The 17,675-nt window shown below is 41.7% G+C and overlaps 1 protein-coding gene across 2 annotated transcripts; it reads left to right on the plus strand.

The window, feature by feature from the left end:
• Positions 1-1,352: 1,352 nt before the first annotated feature.
• ENPP4 (ectonucleotide pyrophosphatase/phosphodiesterase 4) lies at positions 1,353-16,448 on the plus strand. Of its 2 annotated transcripts, none has more exons than XM_061146861.1 (4): positions 1,353-1,561; positions 8,508-9,365; positions 9,997-10,167; positions 13,123-16,448. In XM_061146861.1, the coding sequence occupies exons 2-4, from the start codon at positions 8,540-8,542 to the stop codon at positions 13,485-13,487; spliced, it is 1,362 nt and encodes a 453-aa protein (XP_061002844.1). In that variant the 5' UTR covers positions 1,353-1,561; positions 8,508-8,539; the 3' UTR covers positions 13,488-16,448. The 2 variants fall into 2 exon arrangements, with proteins under 2 accessions (XP_061002844.1, XP_061002845.1); XM_061146862.1 differs by lacking the exon at positions 1,353-1,561 and adding an exon at positions 1,602-1,722.
• Positions 16,449-17,675: the final 1,227 nt, after the last annotated feature.

A 17,675-nucleotide genomic window follows, 5' to 3' on the forward strand; every position in this document is an offset into this window, starting at 1 on the left:
ACTGCACAGGCCTCCCTGATCTGACCCAGTCACATGGCCAGGGGTGCTGGTAGGGGCAGTGGATGAACGGAGTCCTTCTCTCCTGATGCTCTTCCAGCTGCTGTCTCCATAACCATCTGACCTTTAAGGCAGGCAGTTTGGTTTACTCCTTAAGCAGTCAAGTACCCAGTGAATGAACAAGCAGGACTTGCATAATTATACACCCCAAATGACAGAACACTGAATTCAGCTCAGTTGGGCATCGTGTATAATTTCCCCCAGAGCTCAGCCTTCCCCTGACCATTGTTCAAGTCGAGGAACATTGTTCTGGTCACATCAATAACAATCACTGACACTATGTGTGTTAAGTACTTTACTTGCTTTATCTTATGGGGTTATGACAGTGACCCTGAGAAGCTGGCATTGTAAGAGGGCCCATTTTGCAGATGAGGACATGGAAGATCAAACAGGTCGAGACACTGGCCCAAGATTGCTCAGCTACTAAGAATTCAAACTCTGGTCTGGCAGATTGTAGGGACTGGTCAACAAGGGCTCTGCCATTCCTTCCAGCTCTGAAAGCCCAGGGATCTGAGATGCTTCCATTCAGAGGTGCACAGGCCAGCCTTGAGGTTTGAGACTGGAATTAACTTCTGAAAGTACAAACTAATAATCAACAGAATATATCTAACCCCAAACTGTCTCTGCAGCTGCTTCTGGACTCTTGGGTCTGGACAACGGTTGTGCACTACAGCTCAGACCCACATGTATCTGTCAAAAAGAAATGCCCATTCCTCAGCTGGTAGCCATTCCTGGGTCCCTACTGCACAGACTGTCTTTCTGTGTTTCCTGCAACCTTACTCATAAACTGCCTAGTACTCAATTCACCTGTTAAGGTACTTACTTCTCCAGTAACACAGACTTACACTGTTTTGTATCACACTGTATTTATCCCAACTCACAGGAACTGGCTAAAGCTGCTCTAGACTTGTGCTGGGCCCTGAGGCCGCCAAAGTCGTTTTTCCAGTAGTCACCTAAGCTTCCAGGAGCCTGTTAACTGGGAGGGAACTGCAAAGGCTGTAAGCCTGACGCAGGCAACAGCCAGGGGCCCTTTCCGGGACTCGTAGGGCACCCAGCCCTCGGACGCGTAGGGAAAGGGCTTGGCAGGAGAGAAGAACGAATCACTCCTTTTAGACCCAATTCAGCCCCACCGAAGCCTCTGTCCCCAGGTGGTACCTGAATCCAACCAATCGGAAAGGGAGTTACATCGACCGCGGCTGCGGCATCCAATCCGAGGGCCCGTCTCACGCTCCGTCGCCCGCTGGGTTCCCGCAGGCTGGAAACCTGTTCCGCAGTCGCGCGTCGGACGGCCGAGATCCCCAGGAGCGCCCCTGGCAGCGCGGGTGCTGGGGAGGAAGGGGCTGTTAATTGTGGTGGGGGGAGGGAGCCCCTCTATTGCGCAGGCGCTTCAGGAAGAACTCGGTCGGGCTCCTGCGCCTTCAGGTCTCCGTCGCTCCCCAGACCCACGAGCGTCGGGTTCCGCGCGCGCCCGGTTCCGCGCGCTGCAGAGAAGCGGCGGCAGCGGGTGAGTGTGAGCCTCGCGCACTCGGCGTTCCGGACGGAAATGCCGCACCCTCCCCCGCCCGCCGGGGGCTTTGAAAATAGTGGTCGTGAGATCCCCTATCCCTGATAGCCACACACCTGCCCCGAGGGGACAGTCTCGAGGGACCCCGGAGCGGCCGGGAGGTACCTGGCTGGCTGGGGGCGGCGGAGGGCGGGGTGGAAAGCGGAAAGGAAATTGAGCGAGTGGGCGCGGCCTGGGCGGGCGGCGGGGAGAGGGGTGAAGCGGGGTCCGTGGGGAGAGAGGCGGGGCGGGGCGGCCTGACTACCGTGGAGGCCGAGGGGGCGGGCGGGGCGGGCGTTTCACTGAATCCGAACGCGGTCCAAGGCACAGATCAGCCTGCACTGGCCTGAGTATTCGTTGAGGGTCGATGGTCGTGACACAGCCAAATTGAAAAAAAAAAACGAATTTCCTAGAAAACCCAGCAAGAAAGATCATATCGAAGTGCTTTTTCTCAGCCGGGCACCGTGTTAAGCATTTTACAGTTAAGCTTCCTTTTCCGGGCACAGCATCCCAATGTATAGATGGAGACAGTCCAGCTCTGAGACTTGAAGCGCAGCTAGTGACCACGAGCAGATACAGGTTTATACCAGCTCTGACCCCACTAGGGGATTTTGTTTAACCACCCGACCCTCTGGTGGACCCAAGCCGGAAACCTTGCCTGTACTAAGTCAACTGCTCCTTTTAATATCCGGTTTTCTTTTCTTTCTTCCTTTCCCCCAGAGGTGGTTCTGAGCCCTTTTAAGGAAATTAAATGAATTTAAAAGCAGGGAGGAGATATTTTATAGCTAAAATATATAAAATATAAATGTTATGAGCCCCTCAGGGTCCACAAGGATCTCATAACAATAAATATATCCTCGCTTTTAAATTAGCTACAAAATACAATTTGGAAGAAATTTTGATGAATACATAGAGGGAGTTATTATGTAGAAAGTAAAATTAAGTGGAGCTGTTTTGAAGATGCCAGAAAAGTGTGTGTGTGTGTGTGTGTGTGTGTGTGTGTGCGCGTGTGCTGGAAAATTGAAGAATTCTTTAGAATCCTAGAGTTTTTAAGAAAGTATTTTAGTGAGTAGCTTTACTTTTTATTTAGAATATCAAGAAAATAACTAATAATAGGGAAAACCACCTAAGTGATCTATGTGCATAGACAGTATTTTCATTTTATTTTAAAACTGATTATAAATAGTATTCGTGAAGTGTTTAGAATAAGGCTTTTGTATTAGGGAGCAGATGGCAGGCTAACAGTGGCAAATAGCTTTCATCATATCCTTTAACTGTCACACTCCCCCAGTTTCAAGCAGCTAAGAAGGCCAGTGAGAATGGCCTGAGATGCGTTCCATCCAAGTAATAAGGTCATCCCAGATGAAGTAAAATGTGGTTTGGCCCCAGAATTGAAGAAAACTACATACAACTTGCATTGCTATTGGAATATCTGGATGTAGTTCAATGATTCTGCTTTTTTTCCTTCCCTTTGGTATTTTTTTGGTTTGAAAAACCCAGACTTTATCCCAATGCTTTAAAATATAGCAATTAGTGTTTTTTTTTTAATTCCTTGAAAATACTTGAGACGTCTCACTGGTGTTTTGTTTACAGTTTAACACCCCCATCCCCCTTCCCCGTTGTAATGAAATAGAATGCAATAGACATTAGTTTGGAGATTAATCCTAGACTTGTAAACTTGCTGTTACCAGACTTGTAAACTTGTTAAGAACCTGAAATTAGTAAGCGCACAGACAGTAAAGCTACTCATTGCTTCCTGAGTGTAGCCAGTTACAGAACGTCAGCTTCATCTTGTGTAAAAAGAAGTGGTTAGACTAAATTATTTCCAATTACTTTATAGTTTTACAATAATATTCTGCCTGTCACTGTCCAGACTTTTCCCCTAACATGACAGCTTTGTAACTAGGATGGATAAAAACAAACTAAATTTGAGGACGTATTGTTTAAAACTTTATGCATCCCCATTTTACAAACAGGGAAAGTGAAGCTGGGAAGGGCTTCCCTGGCGGCTCAGACAATAAAGAATCTGCTTGCAATGCAGAAGACCTGGGTTCGATTCCTAGGGTGGAGAGATCCCCTGGAGGAGGGAAGCTGGGAGAAGTTAGATCTGCCCATAGTCGCCTGCCTGCTAAATTAGAGTTCAGGTTCCAAGATCCTTTTGATTTCAGAGCCTGCTTCTAAGTCTGGGACAGGGATCCAAGCAGAAGGGGTTAATGAAACTCAGGATAAACAGCACATGTGCCTTGACCCGCTATTCACTCAAGATTTGGAGAAGAAAGCTTTTGATTTGTATGTGTTTTGTGAGAGAGGGGCAGACGCAGGGCGGCATAAATGCACCATACCTATAGCATTTAGTCATCCTTTCTCCTCAACCCCTTGCTCCAGGCAAATGTAATTTACTTTACATCTGTATAGATTTGCCTATCTAGGCTTTTCTTCTAAATTCAGTTCAGTTCAGTCGCTCAGTCCTGTCCGACTCTTTGCGACCCCATGAATCGCAGCACGCCAGGCCTCCCTGTCCACCACCAACTCCCGGAGCTTACTCAAACTCATGTCCATCGAGTCAGTGATGCCATCCAGCCATCTCATCCTCTATCGTCTCCTTCTCCTCCTGCCCCCAACCCCTCCCAGCATCAGGGACTTTTCCAATGAGTCAGCTCTTCACATGAGGTGGCCAAAGTATTGGAGTTTCAGCTCCAGCATCAGTCCTTCCAGTGAATACCCAGGACTGATCTCCTTTAGGAGGGAGTGGTTGGATCTCCTTGCAGTCCAAGGGACTCTCAAGAGTCTTCTCCAACACCACAGTTCAAAAGCATCAATTTTTCAGCGCCCAGCTTTCTTCATAGTCCAACTGTCACATCCATACATGACCACTGGAAAAACCATAGCCTTGACCAGATGGACCTTTGTTGGCAATGTAATGTCTCTGTTTTTTAATATGCTATCTAGGTTGGTCATAACTTTCCTTCCAAGGAGTAAGCGTCTTTTAATTTTATGGCTTGCAATCACCATCTGCAGTGATTTTGGAGCTCCCAAAAATAAAGTCAGCCACTGTTTCCACTGTTTCCCCATCTATTTGCCATGAAGTGATGGGACCAGATGCCATGATCTTAGTTTTCTGACTGTTGAGCTTTAAGCCAACTTTTTTACTCTCCTCTTTGACTTTCGTCAAAAAGCTTTTTAGTTCCTCTTCATTTTCTGCCATAAGGGTGGTGTCATCTGCATAGCTGAGGTTATTGATATTTCTCCCGGCAATCTTGATTCCAGCTTGTGCTTCTTCCAGCCCAGCGTTTCTCATGATGGACTCTGCGTGTAAGTTAAACAAGCAGGGTGACAATAGATAGCCTTGATGTACTCCTTTTCCTATTTGGAACCAGTCTGTTGTTCCATGTCCAGTTCTAACTGTTGCTTCCTGACCTGCGTATAGATTTCTTCTAAATAGAATCATACAATAAGTGATCTTTTGTGACTGCCTTCTTTCACTTAGCACAGAGTTTCAAAGGTTTATCCAAGTTGTAGCGTGTATTATCACTCCATTCCTTTTTATTGCCAAATAGCATTCCGTGTTGTGGATATACCACTTCTTAGCCGTTTATCACTTATGGACACTTGAGATGTTTCCACTTTGTGGCTCTTACAAATAATGCTGCTGTGACTGTTTGTGTACAAGTTTTATGGTGGACATATATTTTCATTTCTCATAGGCATCTGCCTAGTAGTGGATTTTCCAGGTCACATGGTAACTGTTTAAGCTTTTGAGGAACGACCAGAGTGTTTTGTAAGTGCCTGTACTGTTTCCATTCTCGTCAGCAGTGTATAAAATTCTAGTGTCTGTATTTCCTCACCATTACTTGTTGTTATCTGTCTGTCTGTTTCTTATATCCATCCTAGTGGGTATGAAGGGGTATCTCATGGTGTTTTGCTTCGTATTTCCCTGATTACTGTTGATGTTGAATATACTCATGTGCTTATTTGTCATTTCTATATCTTTGGGAAAAAGTCTTTTCAGCTTTTTTGCTCATTTTTAAAATTAGATTATTTAACTTTTATTGTTGAATTGTTATAGTTCTTTATATATTCTAGATAGAAATTCTTTATCAGACATATGGTTTGCAGATATTTTTTCTTATCCTTTAGGTTGTCATTTCTTCGTGGTATCCTTCCAGACGTAAAAGTTTTTAATTTTGGTGAAGTCCAATTTATTATTTTTTTTATTATCACTTGTGCTTTTGGTGCTGTATCTCAAACGGCTTTGCCTAACTCAAGGTCATGAAGATTTATCCCTGTATTTTCTTCTAAGAGTTTTATAGTTTTAGCTCTTAATTATGGTCTGTGATCCATGTTGAATCAATTTTTGTGCAGGGCGTGAGCTTAGGGATACAAAGTCATTCTTTTGCATGTAGATATCCAGTCGTCTCAGCACTATTTGTTGAATTGTCTCAGCATCCCTCTACTCTTAGAAGCAACCCCACTGGAAGATAGACATCCTGTGATATTCCATTTGTAGTGATTCTTCAAAGGGCTTAGCTTTCAAAACAATACTTGATGATGTATTGGTCTCAAGCACACCATTACAGGAAGCTGTGGTGTTGTAGAGCAAAAGTCACTCAAGCTCCTCGTCAGTCTTCCAAGATGACAGCCAGGTTCATTGTTCTGTTATTATATCCCTATTTTGAGTATTTTGTATTTGAAAAGTGTAAAGCTCTTGTGTTGTTGGTGTTTAGTTGCAAAGTCATATCCAACTCTTTTTGCAACCTGTGATCTGTAGCCCGCCAGGCTCCTTCTGTCCATGGGGTTTCCCAGGCGAGAATACTGGAGTGGGTTGCCATTTCCTCCTCCAGTGGATCTTCCCCAGCCAGGAATGGAACTCACATCTCCTACATTGACAGGCAGATTCTTTACCCTGAGCCACGTGGGGAAGCTCTTGTCCTCTGATATGTGGCGCATCCATAAATTTTGGTGGTGTTGACTTTAGTTATATTAGATATTTATTGAATGTGTTTTTTTAATTACCTAAAAGAGCGTTTGGGCAAAGACTTAATGTGTAGAAAGTAACTTTAAGAGATTTGGAAACACAGGTTATTACTGAAGAACTGTCATAAGTCACCTACCTAAATGATTATCGTCTCTATATTACATCTCAGACAGATTGTGATAGCATCATGCAGTAAAAGGGAATTAAGGTTGGCAACCCACTCCAGTATTGTTGCCTGGGAAATTCCATGGACAGAGGAGCCTGGCAGGCCACAGTTCATGGGGTCACAGAAGAGTCAAACACGACTTAATGACTAACCAACAACAGCAATGATTTCTGTAACTCTTTCATAGTAATTTGCATGTGGGTTGGGCCTGGATAATAGAAGGACCTGAATGCCAGGCAGAAGTGAGTATTGGGACATTCTGTTTAGGCAGGGGGACTTTGAATACTGATTTTATTAGGGAAATGTCACAAACAGAGCTACAGGAAAGATTAAGTTGGGAGCAGATGTTGGGTGAGTAAGAGGAAGATGATTGAGGTAGGAAGATCGGTTAAGAGGCAGAAGGCCTCCAGACAGGAGGTGTTGAGGACTTGAAGAAGTATAGCAGCAGTGGAGAGTCACTCTAAGTCACATACCCTGTTTTCTTAGGACCAAAGAAGATAGAGACTGAAGGCAGGGAGATTTGTTTGGGGAGAGCTGTTTTTGTAATCAGTAGATTATTAAAAAAAAAAAAAACAAAAGTCAGGAAGTTCTCTGAGCCTGGGAACGAGGTAGGGCAGTTATGTGGCCTCTTGGTGTCTGCAGGGGATTGGTTCCAGGAGCCCCAGTGGATACCAAAATCCACAGATGCTCAAGTCTCTCATATAAAAGGACTTGGTGCAGTGAATACAGTTGGCCCTCTGGGTTTTCCATCCACGACTGGTTGGATCCATGGATGTAAAAACCTGTGAATACGGAGGGCCAGCTGTTAAGTCTTTGACAGTAGAAAGGAAGTCTGAAAGGGATGTGGTGATGAAATGCATTTCAACAGCTGTTGCTTTTCTTCCGAAGTTACTGTGGCATCCAAGGGCTTGTGGACTTTGTCTCTTAGACTCCTGTGAATACTGAGCAGGTTCAGAGTGAGGTGAGGCCTTTTTTCTCAAATGATATTTATTTCTTACTCCCCTTTGGAAAGTGTTAGTTGCTCAGTTGTGTCCAACTCTTTGTGACCTCACGGACTATAGCCCGCCAGGCTCTTCTGTCTGTCAGATTCTCCAGGCAAGAATACTGGAGTGGGTTTCCATTTCCTACTCCAGGGGATCTTCCCAACCCAGGGGTCAAACCCGGGTCTCCTGCCTTGCAGGCAGATTCTTTACCATATGCGCTCCCACGGAAACCCCCTACTCCCCTTTTGCATGCCAGTATTTTTCAGTAGGAACTGATGTTGAGCCAGTATGGTAGAATTTCCACACTCTAATTTCTGAGGATTAAAAGGACCAATAGGGGACCAGCCATTAAACTAGAAAAATAATCTCCCTCTCTGGAGCTTCTGAACGCTTGGTGTTATTTCTGTTTTGTGTAAAAAGATTTTTTTTTATTTCTTCATTTGTTCTTATTAAATAGCCTTTAGAATAACTTCTGCTGTTGCAGACAAGCAAGGCAGTCAAATTTGTGTGGAGTATAAGAATGGCCCATACCCCTTTTAGAGCATGAAAAATGAGGCAGGACATGTCATTCAACAGGTAAAGGCAATTTTGTTTCTCCCACTTTAGCTTTATTCAGTTACCTTTCAGTAAGTGACAGCATTTGATTTTTTAAGTTGATGTAAGTAAACCTTGTATATGAACAGTGTCTAAGTGTTGTTTTTCGTCTCCTGATGGCTCAGCTTTGGAAATCTAATCCAAATCAAGCAGCATGACTACTTAGGAATTGTTTGTTTTATATCTTAGGAACCCCGACTGCCCCCTTCAGCACGTTCACTATGAAGTTACTGCTGATGCTTTTGTTTTTGGGACTTATGACTGGTTGTAGAGGGAACTCTTCCTCTGCTTCACCACCTAAGTTACTGCTGGTGTCCTTTGATGGCTTCAGAGCTGACTATCTGCAAAACTATGAATTTCCTCACCTCCAGAATTTTATCAAAGAAGGTGTCTTGGTAGAGCAGGTTAAAAATGTATTTATCACGAAAACGTTTCCAAACCACTACAGCATCGTGACGGGCCTGTATGAAGAAAGCCATGGCATTGTGGCTAATTCCATGTATGACGTAAACACAAAGAAGCATTTTTCTGACCACAATGACAAGGACCCATTTTGGTGGAATGAGGCAGTCCCCATCTGGGTGACCAATCAGCTTCAGGACAACAGATCGAGTGCTGCTGCTATGTGGCCTGGTACCGACGTGCCCATTCACAATACCACGCCTTCCTATTTCATGAGCTACAGCCCCTCGGTGTCCTTTAGGGAAAGGCTCAATAATGTCACCGCATGGCTGAGCAGTTCGAACCCACCGGTGACCTTTGCAACACTCTACTGGGAGGAACCAGACGCTAGTGGCCACAAATACGGCCCTGAAGATAAAGAAAACATGCGCCGAGTGTTGGAAGAAATAGATGAACACATTGGTGAGCTAGTTCACAGACTTAAGGTGTTAGGACTGTGGGAAAGTCTTAATGTGATCATTACAAGTGATCACGGGATGACCCAGTGTTCCAAGGACAGGGTGATAAACTTGGATGGCTGCCTCGACCCCTCGTACTACACTCTTATAGACTTGACCCCAGTTGCTGCAATACTTCCCAAAATAAGTAAGTAAACTTTTAACCAAGGAATATTTCAGTGGGTCAGTTGAGGAGGGAGGGTTTTGTAAAAAGAATGAAGCTTGGACTTTATGTGGTTCACCGCCATATACTCTTATACTCACTCAGAGTTAGGACTATGTTTTTCCTGTGATGTTTTTCTTAGGCCATTTAGGTTTAGGTTTAAAAGGATAATTTCTTTGCTCTTTGATATATTTCTTTTATGTTTATCTTTTTATTGAAGTGTAAGTGTATATCAAAGTGACTCATATGTATACTTTTGTGTGAGATATACCTATCTACTGATCTTGGAATTAATAATTAGCCGTAATATATTATTAGTTTATATTTAGTTAGGAACCTAGATTTGAAATTTCCCTCCATTGTATAAAAGTCCACCAGGGATAATCACAAAATGAAAAGAGAGATATGTGAATGCTTGAAAGGGATGTGTGTGTGCGCGTGCACTTGTGTGCGTTCAACACTATTACATTAGTATTATTGCCCTGTTTTTTTTAATGATTAATAGGATTTAATAGATAACATTGTTCAAGGCTTATTTCCAGCTATTCTAGTTAGAAATATTTTTTCCTTATCAGTCAACATGACCTTTTTCCTTTGCTGTTTCCTTCTCTTCCAGATAAAACAAAGGTTTATAGCAAACTGAAAATCTGTAACCCTCACATGAATGTTTATCTCAAAGAAGACATTCCTGCCAGGTTTCACTATCAACATAGCGATCGAATTCAGCCTATTATTTTGGTTGCTGATGAAGGCTGGACAATTGTGCTAAATAAATCATCACTAAAATGTAAGTATTTATTTAGGATTTTTCTTCTCTGTCCCTGGGATAAATCACATGTTGTGACATCATTACATTAACAAGGTACTTTGATTTAGAGATGTTGACACAGTATAATTTGTTTGATTTCAACTAGATGATTCTCAGGTTTCCATTTGACAGCAATTTTTAGAAACCACTGTGTGATCCTTATATTAGAAGCCTGGGTGATCTTAAGGGTGAAGGAGTAGTTTTACTTTTTTGTTACCAAAATTGCAGTGACTGTCAGTAACTTTCAGGACTTGTTCTCTTGATTTGTAAAAATAAGAGAGTAGGGAGAAGCAAAGACAATAAAAGAGAAGTCAAGAAACAAAATAAAGGGGGAGAGATTAGCTAGTTCAAATTCCTTTTCCTTTTTTAGTCTTAAAAGAAATGTGTCCAAGTATTCCCCCATGATGAAGTAATATACCTGAGTGCTACTGCTATTTAGAACACTGGGCAAGAACCAGAAAGTATGCAAACAAAAATCTACCAAGTAAACAAAGCAGAGTCTTGCCTCAAACTGAGGAAGTGTGTAAGGGAGAATTAAGAGGTCTCCCCTGAACTGAAGCTTATTTACCTGTTGGTTAAATTCAATTTGAATGCAATTTTTAAAAAATCTGATTTTATAGACCATAGCAGGGGTCAGAAAATTCTTCTGTAAAGGGCCAGACAGTAAGTATTTCAGTCTTTGTGGGCCAGCTGGTCTCTGCCTCAGCCACTGAGCCCAGTGGGAAAGCAGCCAGAGACAGCACCTAAACAGACTGAGGCGGGGTGTTCCAGTGAGGCTCCCGTTACAGAAGCAGGCGCAGGGCTGCATTTGACCAGCCTCTGGCACCTGCCAATCCCTGATCTATAGCAGTTCAGGTGTGTCAGGCAAGGATAAAACTGAAGGCTGTTAGAGTTTATATATTATTAATGCTTACCTTGAAGTTGAAAGTCACACAGTCGTGTCTGACTCTTTGTGACCCCATGGACTGTAGCACGCCAGGTTTCTCTGTCCATGGAATTCTCCAGGCAGGAAGACTGGAGTGGGTAGTCATTGCCTTCTCCAGGGGGTCTTCCCGACCCCGGGGATGGAACCCAGGTCTGCCACATTGGAGGCAGATTCTTTACCAGCTGAGCCACCAGGGAAGCCCACAAATACTGGAGTGGGCAGCCCATCCCTTCTCCAGGGGATCTTCCTGACCTGGGAATCGAACCCAGGTCTCCTGCATTGCAGGCAGATTCTTTACCAGCTGAGCTACCAGGGAAGCCCATAATATTTACCTTATATACTCTTTATTGAAAATTTGTAAAATACAGAAAAGTTCAGAAAAGACAACAAAAACTATTCATAATCCTTCAATACAGAAGCACAGACAGATGTTAATTGTGGGAGTATCCCCCCCCCCAATCTTTTTCTGTTACATACACACACATATTTTTATTATTAAATCATATGGTTTATGGTATTCATTTACAATCATACTCATTTACATTATTGAAATCATAATGCCTATATATATCATTATATTCTGCTATTTATTGTACTGGTCACAGCATTATTTTTATCAAGAAATATTTCAAACATAGAATTAAAGAATGATATATTAGATGAAGAAGTAAAGAATGATACGGCAAACACTGATAGGCTCATCCTCCAGTCACCTGCTCTTCACCCAGAAGTGGGAGCTTGTTAAACGTGTGCCTTGTTGTTCAGTCGTGTCCAACTCTCTGTGACCCCATGGAATGTAGCCCACCCGGCACCACTGTCCATGGGGATTCTCCAGGCAAGAGTACTGGAGTGGGCTGCCATGCACTCCTCCAGGGAATTCCAGGGAATCTTCCCAACCCAGGGATCAAACCCAGGTCTCCTGCATTGTGGGTGGATTCCTCACCATTGCTAAGTCATGTCCCACTCTTGTGACCCCATGGACTATGCCTGCCACGCTCCTCTGTCCATGGGACTCTCCAGGCAAGAATACTGGAGTGGGTTGCCATTCCCTTCTCCTTGTTAAATATAACTGATGCATATTAAAAGGTAGCAGTTTTAAAAATAAAGCTGATAGTTGAGAGTCTTGTTTTGGAGTGATACCCGGGACCGTCAGGTTTTTCTTTGACTTTTACTGGAATTACGTATTGGAGTCATCTGGTTAGATGTCACATTCAAGGCAAGAATCCCTCCTGTAATGTTCTCGGTCCCCTGACCCTCTGGCCGTTGAGGTGTCCTTTAGCTGTTGGTAAACCAATGGTGTGGGCTTCGCAGGTGGCACTAGTGGTGAAGAACCCACCTGCCGATGCAGGAGACATAAGAGACACAGGTTCAATCCCTGGATGGGGAAGATCCCCTGGAGGAGGGCATGGCAACCCACTCCAGTATTCTTGCCTGAAGAATCCCATGGGCAGAGGAGCCTGGTGGGCAGCATTCCATAGGGTTGCAGAGAGTCGGAATCAGCTGAAGTGACTCAGCACACATGCACCCGTGGTGTATTCTGCATCTTGCGCCTTGTCCAGGAGCAGCTGACAGATGTCAGGCCACTGGCTCACTTCCTCCCCACTCACTGGTTTACTCACTTCTGCTCACCCCAGTTACTCAGAACCTTCAACCCAACCACTCTCTTCATCACTGGTGCTCTTTGCAGGGCCTTTTTGCAAACAGTGTTGGACACTGACAGGTGAAATGCTTGGGGCTAGGACTAAGAAACACATCAGTCTGAGAGAAGGTTTTAAAACATGAGGTTATGACCAATTGGGAAAAAGGAGGGGTATATGTGCAAAATACAGGAGGTGGCTGAATTGAAGAAATAGAAATTTTTATTTCTAGCCCCTGTTTGGCCCAGCTGATCAGAATTTCAATGGTTGGGAATTAAACTGGCAAGAATCCAGTGTATTTGCACTAGAAACAGGTTATTTCGTAATAGCAAGGCTGGTCTTGTTTACTAACATCATCTTATTCTTTTCCAGTAGGTGACCATGGTTACGATAATTCTCTGCCTAGTATGAATCCGTTTCTAGCTGCCCACGGCCCTGCATTTCACAAAGGCTACAAACACAGCACCATTAATACGGTGGATATTTATCCAATGATGTGCCACATCCTGGGATTGAAGCCACATCCCAACAATGGAACCTTTGGTCATACCAAGTGTCTGTTAGTGGACCAGTGGTGCATTAACCTCCCAGAGGCCATTGGAATTGTTATCGGGGCACTCCTCGTCTTGACCACACTGACCTGCCTCATCATCATCATGCAGAACAGAGTCTCCGGCCCCCGGCCATTTTCCCGACTGCAGCTCCAAGAAGATGATGATGATCCGTTGATTGGGTAACACGTCCGGGATTTATACAAGGTGGCTTTAAGTGGAGCACACCCAAGGAATGGTGTTACAACTATGAAAACATATACTTCGGAAGAACTTGAACCAGGCATGCTACAGTTATTTTGTCTTTCCTTGTGTTTTGCTACCTTAGCTAATACAAAAAAATTCAGACCATAGGGAAAATTGCTAGTAAATCATTAGTTAGCACCAACTGTTTCTCTGACTAGAAACTTTTTTTGAGAATAATACTGCCTTTGCTCCCCTCTCCCCCGCCCCTTTTTTTTTTTGGCAATGAAGATTGGACACATCTTAAGGTGAAAATATATTACAATTTAGTGGGTGTGCATTTCAAATAAATTTTTATATTTGTAAATTATACAACAGAAATCTTTGTAAAGTGTGTGGATTTTGTCTATAAGGGAGGAAAAGTTTCCTATATTTTTATATGTTCCTTTAATAGAGTTTGTATCCCAAGTAAACCCGTGAGGTAGGAAAATTCTCTGTGATGGTTAATAAAATGGATTATAAGGCAGAAAAGATCTAGCATATGAAGAAACTATTTCAAGAAAAGCTAGTGTAAAAAACAAGCAAAAGCCCCATGATAACAAGATTGAGTCTTTGTGTGTGTCTCTGTTAAGACCCTTAAGCTATTAAAACCTCAAAAGGTTTATCTTTTGAAGAGTATTACTAAGAGGAAATTAAGAAAATAGAGGAAAGTGCTTTTCTCACTTAATGCTTAATGCCTTTGTATAAGTTATTTAGTTGTGTGTGTGTGTGCGCGCGCACCAGGGTGTTGCATGCTTGGTGTACAGACTTCATGTAACTTATAGGAGGTGGTGAGATGTGAGTGACCTGGAGGCAGACCCTCACAAACCCATAAAACACAGCTCTCAGGAAAGGTTATAATTGCACTTCATATTCATGTACTTCCTTCTGACTCACAAGTTAAATTCATAATTTTTAAAACCCTGTGAATTTTTGTTAACCATGTTTAACATTCTTCTGCTGTTTCTTGCAACCAGAGGTCTCCAAGTACTGCAGAGAAATTTATGACCTGACTACAAATCTGGTTCTGATTGGGTCAGAATGAGAGATTTTTCTATTTGCCATTGGGAATTTTATGCCTTACTTTTTAGGCGAATAGCTAAATTTAAAATGGAATTTAATATCTTTTGGTCTTCTACATTAATCATATGTTAAGTAACTGAATAAACTCTCAGAACTTTGTTAACCTTTAGCAGCCTGAATGCTGCCTTTGCTTTTTTCTCCCATATCTGGTTCATAAAAGTAACCACTCTGCTCATAATTTTTTTTAGCCTACTTGTTCAGAGCCAATGACATATTGTTATAACTGTCATCCTAGCTTTGCAAAGTGTACCTTCTAAGAATCAAAATCAATAGGAAGAAACTGAATTGTAGCAGATGAGATTCTATACATTAGAGGAAAAATTGGGTTCAAGAACCATTCATCAGGAGCTGAGGCAAGCAATTAATATTACTAGTGTGATCTTTAAAGTTTGGACGACATAAAATAAGCTGGGTACCTGTTTTACAGGTACAAAAATAATGGAGAGTAAATATGCAGCCCAGTGAAATGTGGGTTATCTGCGGTGGTCAGGAACTATGGTGCCAGTTGTCACACCCAGAATTCATCCTTTGGTCACTGCTTGCTAACCTCCTGATCCTGGTAGTTGGTGCCCATTGTTCTCAGGTTCTTGAGAGTCATTTCCACACCGTGCATAAATAGTCCGGGCATGCCGTCATAAAGTGACTGTGTTACAAACAGCATGGTAAATAAACCAAACCACCAGGACTCATTTTGCTTTTTGACAGATTTTTATTTCTGATGTTTTTTCCTCACATAAAAGTTATCCTAAAGGTTAATAGTTGATCTGGACAAATAATAGAAAAATTTCTTTCTACTTCAATTCCCATTAAAAAAAAAAAAGCACAGAAGATCTGTCACATTTAAAGCAGTGAGGATTTTTTGAAATGTCTCAAATGCTAAGTGAGTTGAGCTTGGTCCTTGCAGTGGTGTGAGCTTTAGTGGCTGTATTGGTGTGATTGGTGGAAATCGATCCATCACAGTCCACATGTGAGGTGACTTTACAGAGGATGGAATAGGAAGGGGTGCCCCATCAGGGTCTCAACCCTTTGAACAAAAGACCTATTTGTCTTGTTCTTCATTCCATTCTGAAGATACGAACTAGAATTAAAATTGTAGATGTTTTATGTATATGTTGATGGGACAAAAAGAGTATTTATTTAATAATCAAAGAGATGTTTATATATTATTGTATTGAACTTTATATTAATTCATTTGTATCTTTAAAAAATGATCACTTAAAAAGCCAGTGACTCCAAAGGTAATAGGAAGACTTTTTAATAAAAGTTTTTCAGTGAGTGAATTCAGAATAAGTACATCTACTTATAATGTAGGGACATTCTGCTGCTCTTATTAATGTGTAAGTACTTCTGGTATACAGCAATAGCATAAAAATGATCTCAGTGCTCTATACCACTGGTTTTGTGTCACTGTTCCATTGAGCTTGGTGTAAGGATTTAAAGATAAATCCTTGGAACATTAAATGATTAAAATGGTCTTTGCCTTGTTCTTGGGTGTTTTTTCTTCTCTTGCCCATGTCTGGTAAACTTTAAAGTTGGTTGTATTTAATTTCTTTTATTTGAAGGATTTTACTTCATTGTGAATATATAAAGCTACAAATGAAGGATAAAGATGACATGAGAAGTCTGTATTTATTGTAAATTCTTAAAATACTGTGTAAATAAAATGACATGACTGTGTTTTAAAGAAGTTTATGTGTAGTGCCTTAAGTTAAAATATATTTTGACTATATTATTTGAATTCAAAGCTATGACTTTGCTTATCATTTTAAAATTTTTATGTGAACAAAATAAAATGTTACCAAAACATTTTAATTGTAATTATTAAATATGTGATGTCCTTGATGATTTTTTAATTTGTCACCTTCTTTGAAAATATGCATACTATGATAGATGTTAACATGATTTACTGATACTGCAAAATCCACCTAGGCATTCATTACAATATTTTTAAAACCAGGATTAAGTGTGTAACATTTAACCATATTTTTAAAGCAGTATATAAATACACTATAAATATAGTATAAATATGCAATTCAACATAAGGACATCATTGGAAAGACAGCCAAGATAAATTTTGCAGTTTCTAGAACTATAATTCACTGACTTTTAGTAGAAAGGAAGAAGTTTCGAAAACTGGTTACGAAACACTAAGGGTGAGGGTGATTGCAGTATTTAAACTTTGTTTTGTACATAGCTATGGGCTTCCCTCATAGCTCAGTCAGTAAAGAATCTGCCTGCAATGCAGGAGACCTGGGTTCGATTCCTGGGTTGGGAAGATCTCTGGAGAAGGAAATGGCAACCTACTCCAGTATTTCTTGCCTGGAGAAGCCCACAGGCAGAGCAGCCTGGTGGGCTCAAGTCCATGAGATCACAAAAGTCAGACACGCCTTAATGACTAAATGACTAACAGTATTTAATGTCTTTTTTCATACATATTCAACAAAGCTTCCTCTAATAGAGCAGTGGTTTTTTTGACAAAGTACTTTCTTTACTTTGAAGAGTTCTGTGGCATTTCAAAGTGGTAACACTTTATTCCAACAAAATGCTTTTGTCTACTCAGGTTTACCTCTTGGGCTGAGATCCTTGAATCTAGAACCAGTTCCCAGGCTCTGTGCTTCCTCAAGTTTGAATTTCAGATTTATTGAATAAAATTGATTCCAATAGAGAATGAAAACTAAGACCAATTTCTTTATTATAAAGATTGGGGAAGTTATGAACTATTCTACAAAAAAGTTTCAGGCCCCAAATCCAGTAATCTTTCTTAGTGCCTCTTGTTGGGTTTGATTATCAATGTTATATTAGCTTTATAAAACTAGTGTTTTAGAAAAAAAACTGCATGAGTTTTTGAGGTGACTATAACATTGATAGCAAACATGATAGCATCAAAAAAAGAAAACTACAGATTTTCAAAGCTATGTTTTTTCCAGTAGTCATGTATGGATGTGAGAGTTGGACCATAAAGAAGGATGAGTGCCAGAGAATTTGTTTTCGAATCGTGGTGCTGGAGAAGATTGAGAGTCCCTTGGACAGCACGGATATCAAACCAGTCAATCCCAAAGGAAATCAACC

Source organism: Dama dama, chromosome 7 (genome assembly GCF_033118175.1).
Source record: "Dama dama isolate Ldn47 chromosome 7, ASM3311817v1, whole genome shotgun sequence".
NCBI classification, from domain to species: domain Eukaryota; kingdom Metazoa; phylum Chordata; class Mammalia; order Artiodactyla; family Cervidae; genus Dama; species Dama dama.

Coding starts and splice junctions, on each gene's coding strand:
- ENPP4 (XM_061146861.1), top strand. CDS start 8,540: ATGAAGTTACTGCTGATGCTTTTGTTTTTGGGACTTATGACTGGTTGT. Junction 9,366..9,996: donor TGCAATACTTCCCAAAATAA/GTAAGTAAACTT, acceptor CTTCTCTTCCAG/ATAAAACAAAGGTTTATAGC. Junction 10,168..13,122: donor AAATAAATCATCACTAAAAT/GTAAGTATTTAT, acceptor ATTCTTTTCCAG/TAGGTGACCATGGTTACGAT.